Here is an 18,831-nt window from a genome sequence, read left to right as displayed (position 1 = left end):
TTTACACAGCAATTTCTCCAAGAAGCCTTCCCTGAAGCCCTTGGCTGGGTTAGGGATCTCTTGTAGATACCACAGCCATGAACTCCTTAAGGATGGAAACTGGGACTTTCTTTAGCCCAGATTCTGGCAGAGAATCATTGTCAGTGATGCTGAAGGAACAAACAAATGTCCGTGTTTGAGGAGAGGCTGGAAAACCACCTGACAGGAGTGCTATAAAACCGAGAGGAAGGTTCTACTATTTCCACGTTGTAAGATTCAGTCCTCCTAATTCTTGGTCAAAGATTCAGACTTGGGCTCCACTCCATCTGGAGCACCCCCTCCCCAGTAAGCCACCTCCACCCGTGCCCTCTGAGTGTTTGTTCTCAGGCAGGCACACACACGTGTTCTGAACATAACCAGGAAAGCAATTTACGAGAAATAATTGCCAGCCAGTCGATGTGTGCTTGAGAGCAGCGGTGACCTCAGACTATTTCTGTCTGTGCGTCAGCCCACCCGCTTCCTTCCTCTTTGGCTGCCCTGAGGGAGGGGGTTCCTGCTGCACAGGTTGGGCAGCTTGTTTCCAACCCAGGACTGAGGCAGGCCAACACCAGTGTGAGCCAGCTCTGGGGGCTGATTGAATTCAAATGAGAGATGCTGAACAAGAGCCATGAGGAGGAGCTTTACGGGGGCCTGGGATGTGTAGGTCAGCAAAGGCAGCACACAAATCTGTTTTCCACCTATCCCCACCCCGCCCACACTGGCTCTGCTGGGGAGATTCCACTAGGCCTTGGGGCCCTGCTCAGTGTGAGGTCTCCTTCTAGCCTCCCCAGCTCTGAATTCTCTTTGTTCTTCCTGGCCAGTCTTTCTCAAAGGGTGGTCCCAGACCAGCACCGCCTGGAACTCATTAGGAATGCAAATTCTGAGGACTTACTCCAGACCTACCCAATCAGACACTCTGACAGCAGAGGGGGCGGGGAAAGGGGGGCGAGGATCTGTGTTTTAAACTAGTCCTTCAGCTGATTCTGACCTTGGCTGAGGTTTGAGGACCACCGCTTAGGCCACTGATGACCATTTAAATTTTTAGAATTTACAGATCCTCTCCCCCTAACAGACCAAGAGCAGTCTAAAAGGAAGGTCCTTATAGGATTCTTCCTTTAACCTTCCAGAAGGTGCTCTGAGGAAAAATCTCTGAGGATTTTCCTGATGTGGATACCAAGAGACAGACAGGATCTGTCCTGTGAAAGGTCACAAAGTCCATCAGTGACTACACCCCCTACCTGTCACCCATTCCCGCCACACATGCGTGCACACACACATACCCTAAGCTCTCTCTACAACAAATGACTTGTAATGCTTAGGCTGTGCTAGGCTTTTTTCTTACTGTTTTTGAACAGATTGTACTCTGGCCATAATTTCTAATGATCCTGTCTTACCTGGAAACTGACTCATCTCTGATGATTCAGCTCAGACATCGCTTATTCCTCCCTCAAGCCGCATGAAGGGTCACAGTGGGCTCATTGCGCTTTTGTGTGCCCATCTCACCCGTCACGTGGACTCCCTGAGGGGAGAAGCTGTGGATAATTCCCTGTTGTTTCTGGTAACCTGAACAGGATAAACACCACGGAAAGCACAATAAGGGGAAAAGGTGCTGGGTTTAGAGTGCTGAAAATTACACAGACACGTGCCACACAAGACCACAAATAAAGCAAGACCAGAGCTGAGATCTCTTGATTTGCAGCCTAGGGCACTTCTGAGGGTGATTCACCTGGCCTTTCCACCTGTCATGTGTCCTTGGCTGGTTCAGGCCCCACGCACAGAGGTCTAAGAGTGACCATTTCACTGTTGCCGAATCCAGCGGCAGATCATGTCAATGTCAAAAATGTCAAGAACCGCTTTCTGTGGCTTCTGAGTCTCCCCATCCTTGCCTTATACCCTCAATGAAAAGCCTAAAGCCACTGACAAAATAAAGATAAGGAGCATAGCTGGGAGAGAGGGGCGGCAGTAGCATCCTACCCTAAGATTCCTTCGCTGTCAGACTAATAATATTTTAAAACCTAATAAGAGCTAACGCAATGCTTTCCATTTGCCAACCTTGTTCTAATTACACGGTTGAAGTGATTTAGTCCTCCCCCAAATGTTATGAGGTAAATATTACTGTTATCCCTGCTTGTACAGACGATTAGGTACAAATGTCACTTAGCAAGTAAGGGCAGGGATGGGATTTGGACCAGGCATTCAGCTCAGAAGTCCCTGCTCCTAATCACTGTGTTACATTGAAAAATACTCACCTATAATTTTTTAAGTCTTTGTAGCACTTTCAAGTTTAGGAAGAGAGTTCATATACATCGTCTCAACACTCACCATAACCCTGCAAGGGAACTGAGGCTCAGAGAGACTAGGGGACTTTACCAAAGCCATGCTGCGGAGCCTATTAACCATTCATTCCCTCACTCAATTATTCACGCTCTCACTCACCTGCAGGGCTGAACGATACTACACATGGCGGGGTCCTGTGTATGTTCTCTGTAGTAATATTAATGCTGTGCTCAGTCATGTCCAGGTCTTCATGACCCCATGGGCTGTAGCCCGTTAGGCTCCTCTGTCCATGGAATTTTCCATGCAAGAATACTGGAGTGGGTTGCCATATCCTTCTCCAGGGGATCTTCCTGACTTAGGGGTCAAACCCATGTCTCTTGTCTCTCTTGCACAGGCAGGTGGATTTTTTACCCCTGCACCGCCTGGGAAGTCCAGTGAGTATGCTCTATTCCCTCTTATTCTGTTCCTCGTCAAGGGACTCACTCCAGGAGCAATGCTGAGCTGTTGGAGAGGCAGAAGTCACTGTCTCTGAGTCCCAGTCATCTTCCCTGGATTTCCTAAGTACATCTGCTCTGTGGCAGGAAGACTAAGTCAGAATTCCCCGACTCTGCAGTTTAGGTGAGGGGTTTCTCTGAATCTCCACAGGTTCCAGACTTCTCCCTGATCACATGGAGTTGTCATGACCATTTTACTGGGGACCCATGTCTAAACTCCCTTCAGCCCACAGTGGGCCAGGCAGAGCACTGTAGCTGGGTTCACAGTGGAACCTGAGTGGGTTTGCTAGGAAAAGCACTCATTTATCCTATTAGGTTTCCAAAGTCCCTTTGCTTATCCCCACTCCCACCCTTTTTTTCCCTTTTTAACACCAAAAAGAGACTCCAGAAGAGGATGGTGTAGAGACATTTATTGGATGTTTATGGGGCTGGGTATAGTAGATTGGGGACGGGAACTTCCTCAGGGCTTCCTGGAAGGTCACCGGCGGTCACTGTAGCCATGAAGCAGTGCTGGAGGAGGCATTTGGGATCCTTAGCCTGCTCCTCACTGCAGTCCAGCCATGAGTTCAGGAAGGGGTGACTCTGCCTGAGAGGGCTCACTCCTGGCACCTCCACTGAGTTGCCCATGTTTCCACCTTGGCAATCAGGGGGTACCTCATCAGGGTCTGGAAAACAGCAAGCCAAGGGCATGGGACTTCCTCCTGTAAGCCCTTCCTTTCCATCAGGATCATATTATACATGTTGGCTAGCTTCCCTGAGTGCTTACCTTGGACAGGGGTGGGCTCAGAGTCTTAAATGCATCATTCATTTAAACAAATATTCATTAATAATATACCACATTGTGAACTACGAGCTATCAATGTTTCTCATGAACTTAAAGTTTAATGGAGCGGACAGACAATAAACATTTGCTAGCAGATATGAAGACTTCACCTTCACCATAAACTCATAGGGTGCTGCTACTGCTAAGTCACTTCAGTCGTGTCTGACTCTGTGTGACCCCATAGACGGCAGCCCACCAGGCTCCCCTGTCCCTGGGATTCTCCAGGCAAGAACACTGGAGTGGGTTGCCATTTCCTTCTCCAATGCATGAAAGTGAAAAGTGAAAGTGAAGTCGCCCAGTCATGTCTGACTCTTAGTGACCCCATGGACTGCAGCCTACCAGACTCCTCCATCCATGGGATTGTCCAGGCAAGAGTACTGGAGTGGGGTGCCATTGCCTTCTCCGAAACTCATAGGGTAGCTACTATTAAAAACTCACTTGTTAAATAATGATTCAGGCTGACTTCACAGCTAGCCTGCGGGGAAGTGCAGTAATTTAAAAAATACATATTGTTCTTTACTTTAAGAATAGATTTCATGACCCTCTTCACCGACTGCTTGATCCTCTCCTCGTTTTGTCCTGGATTTGATAGGAAGCTCACTTGGCTGTGTTATTTCCCACTTCCCATTCATGACATTCTGCTGCAACCTACTTGGTTTCTGCCTGTAACACAACTTAAAACTTTTTGTCATTAAATCCCATGGTTACTTATAAATCATCGTCTCCTTTGACTTATTAGGAGCATTTGACGCAATTAAGCACTCTTGCCTTTTTTGAATAAAAGATGTATTAAGTGTTCAAGCTAGAAATCAAGTGTATCAAGTGTTAACTCTCACACCTTCTCTCCCTACCCATTTCCAAGGTCAAGCAATTCACTCCAGGTCCTGTTAATTCCACCATATCACTATCTGCTGTACCCACCCATTCTCTCCATCTTCAAAGCACCACACTAGATCTGGTTTTCATTTTCTTCTGCCCAGACTTTGATTGGGCCATCTTCCAGAGAGATCTTTCCAAGGTTAAGTGAGTCCATGTACTACTCTTTCTCAAAAGCACTCAATGTCTTCCCATGACCTGTGATACTTGAGGTGGCATTCCAGGTTCTTTAGGTATGGGCCCCAACCCTTCTCTAGCTTTTTCACTACTACTCTTCTCTGAAGAACTCAGTGCTTTACTACACCAAAATTTTATTGTTCCCTGAATGGGTCCATTCCTTCATATTTCTGAGTTTCTGCTTTTACTGTTTCTTCTGTCTGGAATGGCATTTTTTACCTTCTTTATGTAGAACACTCCCATGCTTTAAAACCCATTGATGGAAGAGACCAAGGATGAATGGTGCCTCTGAAAACAAGGAAAGAGGGAATTTCAAGAAGGAGGCTGTGTGGGACACAGGAGTTGGCTACGCAATATCCATTCCACCCATCCCACCCTCTTTCCACCCAGCAATTATGTCTGGTTGGGACTGACCCCATCTCAGCTCCAGCAGAGGGGCCCGATTGATATGAGCCTGTCCTTTGCTACAGGGGCAGGCATTCAGTGCATAGCATTTCCCTGGATATAGTAATGGGCACATGACCTGAGGTGGTCCAATCAGAGGCAGGCCTCCTCCTCCCCCAGGGGAGGGATGAAGGAAGAGAGTGCTCCTTCTTTCTTCCCCTGGCTGGATGGGAACAAAAAGAACACAGTCCCAAGGACTTCTGGAAGCCAACTGACTACCATGGGAAAAATCAGTCTGAGGAGAAAGCTAACACAAGAGGGCAGAGTTGTGAGAATCTCAGAGGATGGAGCCATAAGCCTGAGGACACTGAACTTCCACTTAAACCATTCCTAAAGCTCACCCTACTTTTGGACTTCTCATTTACAGAGCCAATAAAATTTCTTGTTTGTTTTGAACTCTCTATTTTTGATAATTTAAGACTCACAAAAAGTTACAGTGTAGTAGAGAGTTCCATTGTACCCTTCACCTAGCTTTCCCTAATGATAATATCTTATATAATCATGGAGTAATTTCAAAACTAGGAGACTGACATTAATATAGTATAACTGACTAAACTACAAATTCTATTCAATTTTACCCATTTTTTTAATACGGACTTTTTTGGGGTGTTCAGTACTATGAAAGTTTATCACGGGTATGCGCATGTGCATGCATGCTAAGTCTCTTCAGTCATGTCCAACTCTTTGTGATCCTGTGGACTGTAGCTTGCCAGGCTTCTCTGTCCATGGGACTCTCCAGGCAAGATTATTGGAGTGGGTTGGTTGCCATGCTCTCCTCCAGGATATCTTACCAACTCAACCATCGAACCCTCAACCCATCGACATACCTTTTATGTCTCCTGAGTTGGCAGGCTGTTCTTCACGACCAGCGCCACCTGGGAAGCCCTATCATATGTACAGCTTTATATAATCACTGCTGTAATCAAGACAAAGAACTGTCCCATCACCACAAAGAAAAATTTCCTTATGCTACCCCTTTACATCAGAACTTCCTCCTAAACCTAACACTGGTAACCACTAACTCCTTCTCCATACGTAACTTTGTCATTTAAGAAATGTTACCCAGATGAATTATACAGTGTACAACCTTTGGAGATGGGCTTGTTTCACTCTGTTTAATACCCTTGCAATCCATTCAAGCTGTTATGTGTATTGATAGTTCATTTGTTTTTATGGCTGCATATATTCCATTATATGGTTGTACCATTTGCCCACTAAAGAACCTTTGGCTTGTTTCTAGTTTTTGTCTATTAAAAATAAAGCTGTTATGAGCAGTTGTGTATAGGTTTTTGTGCAGACATATATTTTCATTTCTCTAGGATAATAATAATAATATTGTTTTGAGTGGCATAGTGGACTGAATGGTGACCCCCAAATATATCAGGTCCCAATTTCTGGAACCTGTAACTGTTAACTTCTATGGTTTTTGCAGATGTGATGAAAGTAAGGACTTTGAGATGAGATTAACCTCAATTATCTGGATGGGCCCTAAATACCATCACAAGTGCCCTTATAGGAGAAAGGCAGAGGGAGATAGACACTCACAGATAGTGATGTAAAGACAGCGGTAGAGACTAGAGTGAGCTACAAGCAAAGGAATGCTGGCAGTCACCAGAGACTGGAAGAGTCAAGGAACAGACTCTCCTGTGGAGTCGTCGATTTCTGCCCAGCAAAACTGATTTTGAATTTCCAGCCCTGAGAACTGTGAGAGAAGACATATCTACTATATTAAGCCACCAAGTTGGTGGTAATTTGATACAGTGGTCATAGGAAACTAATACACATAGTGAGGATGATTAACTTTATGAAAACACTGTCTTCCAAAGTGGCTATATATCATTTTAATTCCCACCAAAAATGTGTAAGAGATCCAGTTGCTCTATCCTCCCTGGAAATTGTCAGTGTTTTTACTTTAATATTCTGATAGGTGAGAAGTAGTATCTCATTGTGGCTTTAATATGTGTTTCCTTAATGGCTAATGAAGAGGAAACATATTCTCATGTGCTTCTTTGCTATCTGTATCTCCTCTTCAGTAAAGTATCAGCTCAAGTCTTCTGCTCATTTTCTAACAGCATTGCTTGTTTCCTTATTTTTTGTTTGTTTTTAATTCTAATTAATTTATTTATTTTTGGCTGGGCTGGATCTTCGTGGCTGTGTGGGTTTTTCTCTGTTTGTGACGAGCAGAGCCTACTTTCTAGTTATGGTGCGTGGGCTTCTTGCTGCGGGGGTGCTTCTTGTGGAGCAGAGGCTCTGGGGCATGCAGGCTTCAGTAGCTCAGGAGGTGTGTTTCCCAGGCTTTAGAGCACAGGCTCAGTAGTTGTGATGTGGGAACTCGTGTGTACACCTAGTTGCTCTGCAGCATGTGGGATCTTCCTGCATCTGGGATGGAGCCAGTCTCCTGAATTGGCAGGCAGGTAGATTCTTTATCACTAAGCCACCAGAGAAGCCCTGTTTGTTTTCTTAATGTTGAGTTCAGGGGATTCTTTATATGTTCTGGGTAAAAGACCTTTGTCAGATATGTGAATATTATTTCCCAGTTAGAGGCTCTTTTTTTCTTCTTAAGAGAGTCTTTATCAGCACAAACATTTTGAATTTTGATCTAGATCAATGACTAACGTATTTTTTTGTACTTTTGATGACATGTCTAAGAATTCTTTGCCTAACCCCGGGTCATGAAGATCTTCTCCTGTTTTCTTCTAAAAGTTTTATAGTTGTATAGGTTACATTTTGGTGCATGATTTATTTTGGGTTAATTTTTATATAAAGTATGAGCTTATGTAAAAGGTGTTTTTTTAACCTATGGAAGTCTAGTTGTTTCAACATTATATATTGAAAAGACTATTCTTCCCCCATTGCACTGCTTTTATACTTTGTCAAAAATCTTTTGGACATATATAGCACGTGGGTCTATATCTTTGATAGGAACAAAGTAGATGATTAAATAGTTAATCTCACTAGGGGACTGTAAGTAGAAAATATATGAGAGATACCTATAAGTTAATGATCACTCAAGAAAGCAGGTTTGCTTAACCACAAAAATTACATGGTGGATTTAAAAAATATGGGAGACCTCTGTAAGTTAATGATTACTCAAGAAAGTGGGTTTGCTTAACCACAAAACGAAGCAGTCTTGCTTAGCAACAAAACCATGCCACAGAAAGATGAGACATGCCCCCAAACAAGGAAACAATGGTGGCATGAGCCCCACATCCTGCCCAGTGAGCTCAGTAAGTTAATGATCCCTTGGACATGCTCTCTGCACACATAAAAGACAATAATTTGTAGACCTAAGTTTGACCATGTGCGGACAAAAAACTCCCCTGCCCAAAGGAGGAGAAGATGATGATGGGAGCATGACATCTACTCAAGACAGACAAAGTTCTTCTCCCCCTCCCCACTTTTCCTTTGATTATAAAACTGTAGCCCAGTAGGTTCTTGGGGTGAGGCACTTCTCACCTGCTGGCTTGTAAACCTCACAAGCTTCTTATTCTAATAAATCCCTTTTTATCTATCATTTTGCCTCTTGCTGAATTCTTTTCTGCACTGAGATATAAAGGACTACGGTATCAGGGCTCTTCACCCCTGAAATGACACTCAATCAGTTTTATCTTGATCTAGGTGTCTGTCCCTCCGCCAGTACCACACTGTCCTCATTATTGTTGCTCTATAATGTCTTAAAATCAAGTAGGGTGATTTCCTCCAACTTCATCTCTTTCAATATTATTTTAGCTACTCTACCTCCTTTGTCTTTCCATATAAATTTTAGAATCAGTTTGTCTATATATACCAAAGAGCTGCTGTGGTTTTTAATCTTTACTATGTTGAGTCTTTCAATTTATGACATTGTGTGTGTGTGTGTGTGTGTGTGTGTGTGTGTGTGTGTGGCTCAGTCATGTCTGACTCTTTGCAACCCTGTGGACTGTAGCCCGCCAGGTTTCTCTGCCCGTGGAATTCTCCAGGCAAGAATGCCGCAGTGGGTTGCCATTTCCTCCTTCAGAGGGTCTTCCTGACCCAGGTATCAAACCTGTGTCTCCTGCATTGGCAGGCAGATTCTTTACCCCGGAGCCACCAGGGAAGCCCATGACATAGTGTATCTCTCCATTTATTCAGGCCTTCTTTGATTTCCTTCACTAGCATTTTGTAGTTTTTATTGTATAGATCCTATACATGTTTGTTAGCTTTATACCTCATTATTTCATTTTTTAGAGTGACTATAGATGATATTTTATTTTATTTTTTAAAGATCTGTCTTTTTAGAAAACATTTATTTATTTGGCTGCACTGGGTCTTTGTTGCTGCACACACCCCTTCTCTAGCTGTGGCAAGTGAGAGCTACTCTCTCGTTGCAATGTGCCTTCTCTTGTGGAGCATAGGCTTTGGGGAACAGGCTCAGTGGCTATGGCATTAGAGCTCAGGTGCCTCGAGGAATGTGGAATCTTCCCAGAGCAGCAATTGAACTCCTGTTGTTCCCTGGATTGGCAGGCAGATTCTTAACCAGTGGACCTCCAGGGAAGTCCCTATATTTAAAATTTTAGTCTCTAGTTGTTTGTCGCTGATACATATATAAATACAATTGATATTTGGTTCTGACCTTACATACTATGACCTTGCTAAGTGCACTTATTAGGTTTAGAAGGTTGTTTACTGTGTCTCTTTCTGTGTGTTTTGTAGATTCTTGGGGATTTTTTGTTATTTAAGCTTGCATTTTAAGGCATTCCATTTGGCACAAGGATTTAGTTCAATTTTCTATTCAATTCAAGAATCTCCTTCAATGAATCCCACATTTAGCCTTTTCCTGGTTATCTTCCAGGCTTGGGGGTGCTTTTTAAATGGAGAGTTACAAATTGGTGAATCAAATATAGCCCTCATGTAACTTTCAGAGTGCACTTTACGAAAGAATTTCAGGTCTTAGTCTAAGAAAGACCTAGCTTTTTTGAATCAACATCTGCCTCCCTATGGCTTCTCCCACTGATTCAACTCTGTTCTCTGATGTCTCATGAAGTATCTCTTCCTCATGCCCCAGGACAGCCTTGCAGAGGCCTGGAGTCCTGGGATGTGAGCCCTGAGCCTACTTTGCTCAGGGCCAAATGTCCCCAGCTCTTCAGCCCATATGCACATAATCTGGTTCTCAGACCAAGCTGGTCACTCACCTCTGATCACCTTCTGACTGATTAGTCAAGGTTCTTCTTAAATTGTGGGGCTCTGAGCCGCAGGCAGTCAAGGGTTGGGAGGAATCCTTGGGCTTTTAGGAGTTATAAAACCGTGGCTTAAATCTTCATCCTGATATCAAATTATTACACTACCTTGGGCTAACCCCTTCTCCTCTTTGGATCTCAGTTACTATTCTATCAAATGGGGTGGAAAGTAGGGCTGGCCTCATTTTTCTATTTGTTTTCCCTTGAATTCCAAATTGTAAAGAATTCTGTCTCTTTAATGGACTGCCTTTATTAGGTACTAGCCTCCTCACGCCCCATGACCATTTTCTGTTAATCAAAGAGTTCTGATTAACAGGAAAGAGCCCATGCTAATTACCCTCCTTAGCCTAATACAATTCTAACTCACAACAAAACTTAGTCCCAGTGAAACCTTTGAAATACTGGAAATTGCTCAAGAATCCTCTTTGCTATATTTGGGGACCCTTGAGTGATATATTTGGAACCCAAAGTTGTGAACCCGTGGAGTGGATGCTAAAATGTTAACCTCTGAGATGTGATGGCCGATATGTTCTAATTCAATTGGGGGTAAAGAAGGACCATCATTCTCTTGCTTCCAGACTCTATAATTCTGTTAACATGACCTGAGATTTCACTCATGTGTTTTTTGGCAGATATATCAAAATGCAGGTTCACACTGAACTTGTGGGCCCAATATGCCTTTTTTTTTTTTTTTAAACATGGTTCTCCTTCCCAGATGCCACGGATTCCCTCACATGAGTATCCCAGGGTCTTCAAATCCACAACTCTTCAATCCCCTTCCAGGGAAACCAGCAAAATAGGGAGTGGTCCAACTCTTGAGTACACTATTTCTGCCTCTTCCTCTGGCTGATATATAAAGAAAGTTATTAAAGTCCCTCAGTGGTGTCTGAAGCCTGGGGGAAGAAGAACCATCTTATAAAGGTGCTAGCCAAGAGGAGAGGAGGATGCCTACAGGCACATATAAAAGATTCAATTTTCAAGTTACAGTAAGAAGATTCATGTTTGGCTAAAACACGTTGGCACAATCATCTTATTCAATTCTTCTAACGATTCTCGGAGGTGAATGTTATTATTTCATGTTATAGACAAACACAGAGAAGGTTACCATTGATACAGCTATTAGTACTGGATCCAGGATACACTTTCAATTCTACTTGATTCTGAAGCTTGGGCTCTTTCCACAGAGCAAGTCTACCCTTAGTATAGGTTAGGAAATCTGCTAGGTGTTGGGGATTCAAAGGCATTTAAGACACGATTCCTATCTTTGACACATCACAGTCTGAGGCGACTAACGTGTAAAAATCTAAATGCCTAACAATAATAAAAATGAGGGTTACTCACTTTTAAAAGCCACCATGTATTAGAAACTGAGCTCCAATGTAAGCATCATCTCTAGTTTTATTGCTTTCTTAGTGGGTATTGTACACATTTTACAGAGTAAATTAAGGCCCAGGGAGAAGTGACTCGCCTAAGGCCACACAGTGAGAGTAACAAAACCAGAATCAGAGCCAGGTTCTCTGACACCCCAGCAGGGTTGTGCTTTCCCATCTTTTTTCAGGGACCTTTTGGCCAGTCCCCCCATTGCCTGGGGTCTTAGCCTGTGGTGACCAGCAGGAAAGGAGTTCTCAGATTTTCTCCCTGATTGGAGATAAGTCAAGACTGACTTGGAGAAGGCAATGGCACCCCACTCCAGTACTCTTGCCTGGAAAATCCCATGGACAGAGGAGCCTGGAAGGCTGCAGACCATGGGGTTGCTGAGGGTCGGACACAACTGAGCGACTTCACTTTCACTTTTCACTTTCATGTATGGGAGAAGGAAATGGCAACCCACTCCAGTATTCTTTCCTGGAGAATCCCAGGGACAGGGGAGCCTGGTGGGCTGCCGTCTATGGGTTCGCACAGAGTCAGATGCGACCGAAGTGACTTAGCAGGCAGCAGGCAAGACTGACTCATCTCTGAGGCTTGTTTGTGTCATAGGTACCACCTCCCCAAGTGTGGTTAAGTAAAAAGCAGTGGGCTCTGAGGAAGTGCAACACTTCCTGGAAGGTCAGAGGGCCTGCTATAGGAAAAGATCTTTGGCCCTAGAAGCAAAGTATTGGGCAATTGGCTGGGTGACCTTGGGCATATCACTGTCACTTTCTGGGCCTCAGCAACCCATTGATAAACTGAGAACATCAGGCTCGATTCCCAGGAGCCCTAAGAGTTAGAGGAACTTCCCAGGTGGTGCTAGTGGTAAAGACTTCTCCTGCCAATGCAAGAGATCCAGGAGACCCAGGTACAGGTTCAATACCTGGGTCGAGAACATCCCCTCGAGTAGGAAATGGCAACCCACTTCAGTATTCTTGCCTGGGGGAATTCCATGGACAGAAAGCCTGGTGCGCTACAGTTCATGGGGTGGCAAAGAGTCAGACACAACTGAGCATCAGAGCCACAAGCCAATTAATGCCCAGTAGTTCTCTGAGGTGGTTGTTAACTGTATTCAGACCAGCAATGAATGAGAGAGGTGAGAGATGAGTTAGTGAAAAAGATTGATTAATGATATCCCCACCAACATTTTTCAGAGGAGGATGAGTCCCCCCACCTCCCATTTTTTATCTCTTATTAAAGGTACCTAGGTTAGAATACTTACCTCACTCACCCCATCTGTAAAATAGAGTTGATAATAACCTAAAGTAGCTGAACAGGTTAAATGGGATAATGTGTTTAAAGTCCTTGGCATAGTGCCTAGCACAAAAGTAGGTGCTTGGTCAGTCTCTGATCAAGCTAGTTCCTCACAAAGTACAAGAATGAGAGAGCTATGGCCTTCATTGCATCCCAAGTTTGAGGGATGGGTGGGATGGGGTTGATGGGACAGTAGAGAATACCTGGGAAGCAAAAGGAGCCTATCTTCAGAAACTGTTCTATTTTCACTCCGCTCCTGTCAAGGAACTCCCCACCCCACCCTCGCCCCCAGGCTCAGAGATTAGGACCCAAGGTACAGTGTGTAATGATTGTGGGTTTTAGAGTAGGGAAATCGGGGTTGACATCCCCGCATCACAAGCCCACTAGCTGTGTAGGCTTGAGCCAGTTCCCTTCTCTTGGGTGAGCCTTGATTTCCTCTCCTATAAAATGAGGCTAATGATCTCTCTATGGGCTTCCCAGGTGGCGCTAGTGGTGAAGAACCTGCCTGCCAGCGCAAGAGACGTGAGAGACTCAGGTTCAATCTCTGGGTCGGGAAGATCCCCTGGAGGAGGGCGTGGCAACCCACTCCAGTATTCTTGCCTGGAGAGTGCCATGTCGGACAGAGGAGCCTGGCAGGCTACAGCCCGTAGGGTCGCACAGAGTTGGACATGACTGAAGCAGCTTAGCACGCATGCATGCACACACGCTCTCTCTACAGGTCCTACTGTAGAAGGAGACAAAAACAGATGAAAGTCTGTGTAAGGGGAAAAGCTCTGATGAGTGTAAGGTAGTGGCCTGTAAATGCTGATGCTGGGTTTGATCAGCCCAAATGTTGGGTTGATGCTGCAGGTTCAGAGGAAGGAGAGGACAGCACTTCATGAAGAAGAAAGGAAGGAACTAAGAGCTGAGTTTAGCCAAAAGACAGAGAGAGCTGAAAGCTGTTACTTAATAAACAGGAAGTGCATTTTCCATTTTAAAAATAAGAAGCAAAAAGCAAGAACACAAGCTGTATCAAACCCTGGTGATTGAATAAGCAAAAAATCTAGCCAGTGGCTGAGCAGTGAAAAACAGGAGGGTGGTCTTCATTCACAGGACCTCCAGGTGAGCTGTGTTCCATTGATTTAGAAAGGCTGCAGGTGATAGGGTGGGGGGAGATGAGGGGAGCAGGGTACAAGCACCCTACACACCTGGCCTGGTGAGGTAGAAAGAATAGGACTTCGGAGGCAGAAAAACACACACATCTGAACTACAACTCTGCAATTTACAAACTGTGACCCCTGTGGACAAGTCACCTGACCTCTTTGAAACAATGTTTTCACGTCTGTAAGATGGGCGATAATAATACCTACCTCACTGGGGTAGTTTGGAAAATTAGACAAGATAGTGCATGTAAAGTTTCAAACAGTGTCTGGCATCAAGTAGGGACTTCTCTTCCTCAGCTCAGGGATAAGGAGAGGAAGGAAGGTGGAGATGGAGTTGGCTCTATCATTCACTCACTAGGTATGTGGGCCTTAGTCTCCACATCTGTAAAATAGATTTTAATAAGATCCATACACTGCCTGGTTATTATGAGGAGCTGCCGGGAGCCAGCATGGGAGATCCCACCCATGACAAGGTCATGCTGAGGAGACCTGACAGGCAAGGCGGATCAGGACTCGAGGGACTCCCTGGACCTGCTCGAGCATCTGCCCCAAACCAAAATCTATCTGTCTATTGTCTATTATATGATGCCTTTCACCAACTCTTCTGACGTTAACAGGGGGCTATCCCCAACCACCTTTCTCTGGAGAAAATCAACTTAGGGCTCTAGCTGATAAGTCTCCTGGGCATGAAAGGAGCATTTCAATTCAACCCCCCTTGTTAGCATTCTAGCTTGCTTGGCAGCTTTATCCAGACTCTTGCAACTACGCATATGATTGTTCACAAACCATGACACGGGAAGCCTAAGCATTCTAAAAATATAGAGCCCTTCAAGGGGTGAAAAAGTTTTACTAAAATAATACTGGTGAAGGGTTTCATTGTTGAGCCAATGCTTGCTGCCAAGTTCCCATATCCTTTATCCATTGTGTGCCTGGGAGGGCATTAGTTAATATAGTTGGAATGTAAGAAAAACAAGTAGTAGCCTTGGTATTAACCACATCAGACCTTTGAGCGAATAAGCTCTTTTTTGTAACCCACTGCACCTTTGCTCCATGAGAATGTAACTCTGTTTAGTACTTTCGGAGGCTCACACAGATTAGAGGTATAAAGAAAAAACACTTCAAGGGAAAACAAGTTTTCTGGTTGATCAACCTTTATCAAAAAAGGGTCATAAAATGTCAACAGGCCTCCAAGGCCAGAAGATAATGTACACAACATAAGACCCTTGTTTATGGGAAAGGTATGCAGAAAAAAATCCTGGTTTCGATAAGGGCAAAACTGCTGAAATGTTTGAGCTGACTCTGCATGACTTTGCATCTTTCATTTTCCTCTATGTACAAGTCAGGGTATAAAAGCTCTTTTTGAAAATAAAGTTACGGGCCTCGCTCACCGAAGCTTGGTCTCCCCATGTCATTCATTTGTTCGCCGATGCCGTTCATCCTGAGGGTTTCCCTGGACTCTGCTGAGGCTGGACCCCAGCAAGGAGCAAATGAAATTGTCTATTTAGAGTTAATGCATTCCTTTTGACGACAGTATTATTTTTCATTCCTCCTATGCTGATGAACATTTAGTTTATTTCCAGTGTGACAAATTGTCATGGTATCCACCTTTACAAGTCCTCTGCTAGTGCAACTGTCTCTAAGGCAGATAATTAGAGGTGGAATCACGAATAGGCTGTATACATTTTCAGTTTAAATGGATAGTGCCAAAATGCTCTACAAGTGGTTTTGCCAATTTACCCTTACCAGTGGTATATGAGATTACCCATTCCCCCATGTAACCTTCTCACTATCAATGTGATCCATTTTTTATTTTTGCCAATGTAATTGTTTTTTAAATCATTTTTTAAAAGGTATATCATTCTTAAATTGCATTTTCCTGATTATTAGTACAGTAGAGTATCTTTTTATGTGTGTTGGGCATTTGTATTTTTTGGTGGATTATGTTTTTCTCATGTGTTTAAAGGTGCACTTATCTATCCTGGATATCAATCTTGTCTCTAGTTTATATACAGTTGATTCTCATTATTTATTGTGCACGCATGCTCAGTCACTAAGTCGTGTCCAAGTGTTTGCAACCCCATGGACTGTAGCCTGCCAGGCTCCTCTGTCCACGGATTTCCCAGGCAAGAATACTGTAGAGGGTTGCCACTTCCTTCTCCAGAGGATGTTCCCAAGCCAGGGATCAAACCTGCATTTCCTGCTTGGCAGGCAGATTCTTTACCACTGAGCCATGAGGAAAGTGAAAGTGAAAGTCGTGTCCAGCTCTTTGCAACCCCATGGCCTATACAGTCCATGGAATTCTCCAGGCCAGGATTCCGGAGTGGGTGGCTGTTCCCTTCTCCAGGGGATCTTCCCAACCCATGGATTGAACCCAGGTCCGGCATTGCAGGCGGATTCTTTACCAGCTGAGCCACCAGGGAAGCCCATTAGTCACTATTATTTTGTTCTATTAAGTTACCATTAACACTGAATTAGCAAATACTGAATCAATTGCTCCTTAGGGAAATACAAATTTAGGTTCCTGTGAGCCTCTGGTCACATTTTTGTCAACCAATCAATATATAACTTTGCTTTATGTATGTTTCTGCTTAAAGATACCTTATTTAATATATATTACTAATTGATAACATTTAACTCATGTGTATTGAACACATGTATTTTTTCCATAAGGCACATGACGGCCTTTTTATGTTGAGGAATACTAGATAGCACTTCAACGTTATATTTGGGGGCCATTTTCAACAGTGAAATTGCCAATAAAAACACAAAAAATGCAAAAATGTGACACTAAATATACCATGAAAAGGACACTTGTTCATAGTATGAGAGCTGAAACAAAAAGGCAAGCTTGGCCTTGTGCAGCCTCGGCTGGGCAACCTCAGTGTAACAGGGCAACTCAAAGTTTTTGTTGCTCTGTGCACATCCACGTCTGCAAATGACCTCAAAAACACTGAAAGTATTGATTTTTGAAGTTACAAATTAATTCTAGCAAGTAGACAAATTCACCAGTATGGAATCTGCAAATAATAAGTGTTGACTATGCATCTGTATTTACACTATCTTTGCAGTCCACCACTTGTTTTTTTAATTTTATACATAGTCTCTTTTGTGTTATTTGCATCTGTTGGAGGCAAATTTGCTAATATTTCTCTTATTTAAAAAATTAAACATTTTATTCATGTTACTATATTTTAATTAGTCTCTTTCTGGAGTCTTTTTCTATTCTAAGGTTTCTCAACATCAACAATATTGACATTCTAGGTCAGATAACCTTTTTTTTTTTTTAGACCTTGTTATGCAGCCTGTGAGACCTTCCTTAACCCGAGATAGAATCTGTGTCCCCTGCCCTGGAAGCACAGAGTCTTAACTGCTGAACCACCAGGGAAGTTCTGAGTCAGATAACTCTACTGTAGGGTGCTGTCCTCTATATTGCAGGATGTTTAGTAATATCTCCCTGTAACAAATATAGAATTATTTTGATTATCAATGAGCACATGAAGAGTTTGTGATGGAAATGTTCATATCAGAACCTCCTGCGAAATGTGCTGGTGCTTCTTAATATTCCAGAAACACACATGAGGCAAATAGCCCAAACATCATTTCCAAATATCTCCCCTCTGAAAAGGTGCTAGCCTGCTGAATACAAGGAAATCACATGGCCTCTTTCTTACCTGTAGTCTGTAAGTTTAAGCCTGGGTCCAACTTTGTGTGGGGTTTTGAGCTGATGAACAGGTAACAAAGCACACAGGCAGTGATAATGAAGGCCAGGAGGACCACTGCTGCTATGGACAGGCCCACAAGAGCACCAATACTGGGGACAGAAAACCACAAGGAAGTGGTGTCAGGAAAGGACTTAAAAGGCAGCATGTTACAGGAGAAATGTTGTAGGTGTTATAGGAATCAGCCAGCCTTAACTTTTGTTCTGTCTCTGCTTCCCTTAAACAGACTTTTGGGGCCTAAGCCTGGGAAAGAGCATCAGCTATGTGGCAAGTCCTCACCACGTACATAACTTGATGTGGCTTTATCCATATATATATACAGTACCATCATGTCGTTGAGACTGAGTTCGTGTTCCCTTTCTTCTCCTCTCCTTTCCTCAACCTGTTGCCACCCCAAGAAGCAAGAGATGATCTTTTTCAGTAATTATTTTTTATTTATGTATACTTCATTGGGCTGCTCCATGTCTTAGTTACGGCATGTGAACTCTTAACTGTGGCATGAGGGATCTGGTTCCTCAACCAAGGAGCAAATCCGGCCCCCTGCATTGGGAGGGCAGAGTCTTAGCCACTGGACCACCAGAAAAGTCCCTAAAGATGATTTTAAAGAGCCCTCCCCATACTGCCATTTCTTAAAAATCAAGACACATAGCAAGCCTCAATTTAATATCAACTGTCCTTCCATCCTCAAGGTAATTTCTGACCCAGTATCTAGTGGGTCATCACGGCAGTGTGGACTCCACATCTAGAACCCCTTTTCTGCTGCTGGTCCCTCACCCCTCAACCTCATTGCCTCTGCACCAAGTCAGGCTCTGGTCATCTGGTCTCCAGACTACTACCTTCTGGCTTGTTCAGGGAGCCACCGTCTTTCTGTTTCACGTGATCCTTCCCATCATCTCCCCACATTGGAATTTTACCTGTCCTTGAAGGCCCATCTCAATGTCTCCTCCTCAATGCTTTCCTTGGTCCCCTTTCTCTTTCTTTTCTTCTCCCAGGCCAGGCCTACCC

General features: G+C 43.8%; 1 protein-coding gene across 2 annotated transcripts in view; it reads right to left on the bottom strand.

Annotated features, from left to right (window-relative positions):
• Positions 3,192 to 18,831, bottom strand: part of FAM159A (family with sequence similarity 159 member A) — a 28,873-nt gene continuing 13,233 nt past the window's right edge. Inside the window, exons 2-4 of one of the 2 annotated variants that reach the window (XM_013962738.2) lie at positions 17,779 to 17,918; positions 4,885 to 4,953; positions 3,192 to 3,454 (exon numbers count right to left, since the gene is read on the bottom strand). In XM_013962738.2, the coding sequence (XP_013818192.2) occupies positions 3,210 to 3,454; positions 4,885 to 4,953; positions 17,779 to 17,918 (454 nt within the window). In that variant the 3' untranslated portion in view covers positions 3,192 to 3,209. The remainder of the gene's footprint in view (positions 3,455 to 4,884; positions 4,954 to 17,778; positions 17,919 to 18,831) is intronic. The other variant, XM_018046565.1, reaches the window with a different exon arrangement.

Source organism: Capra hircus, chromosome 3, assembly GCF_001704415.2.
Source record: "Capra hircus breed San Clemente chromosome 3, ASM170441v1, whole genome shotgun sequence".
NCBI lineage: Eukaryota > Metazoa > Chordata > Mammalia > Artiodactyla > Bovidae > Capra > Capra hircus.
This window is presented reverse-complemented; position numbering and strand designations above follow the sequence as displayed.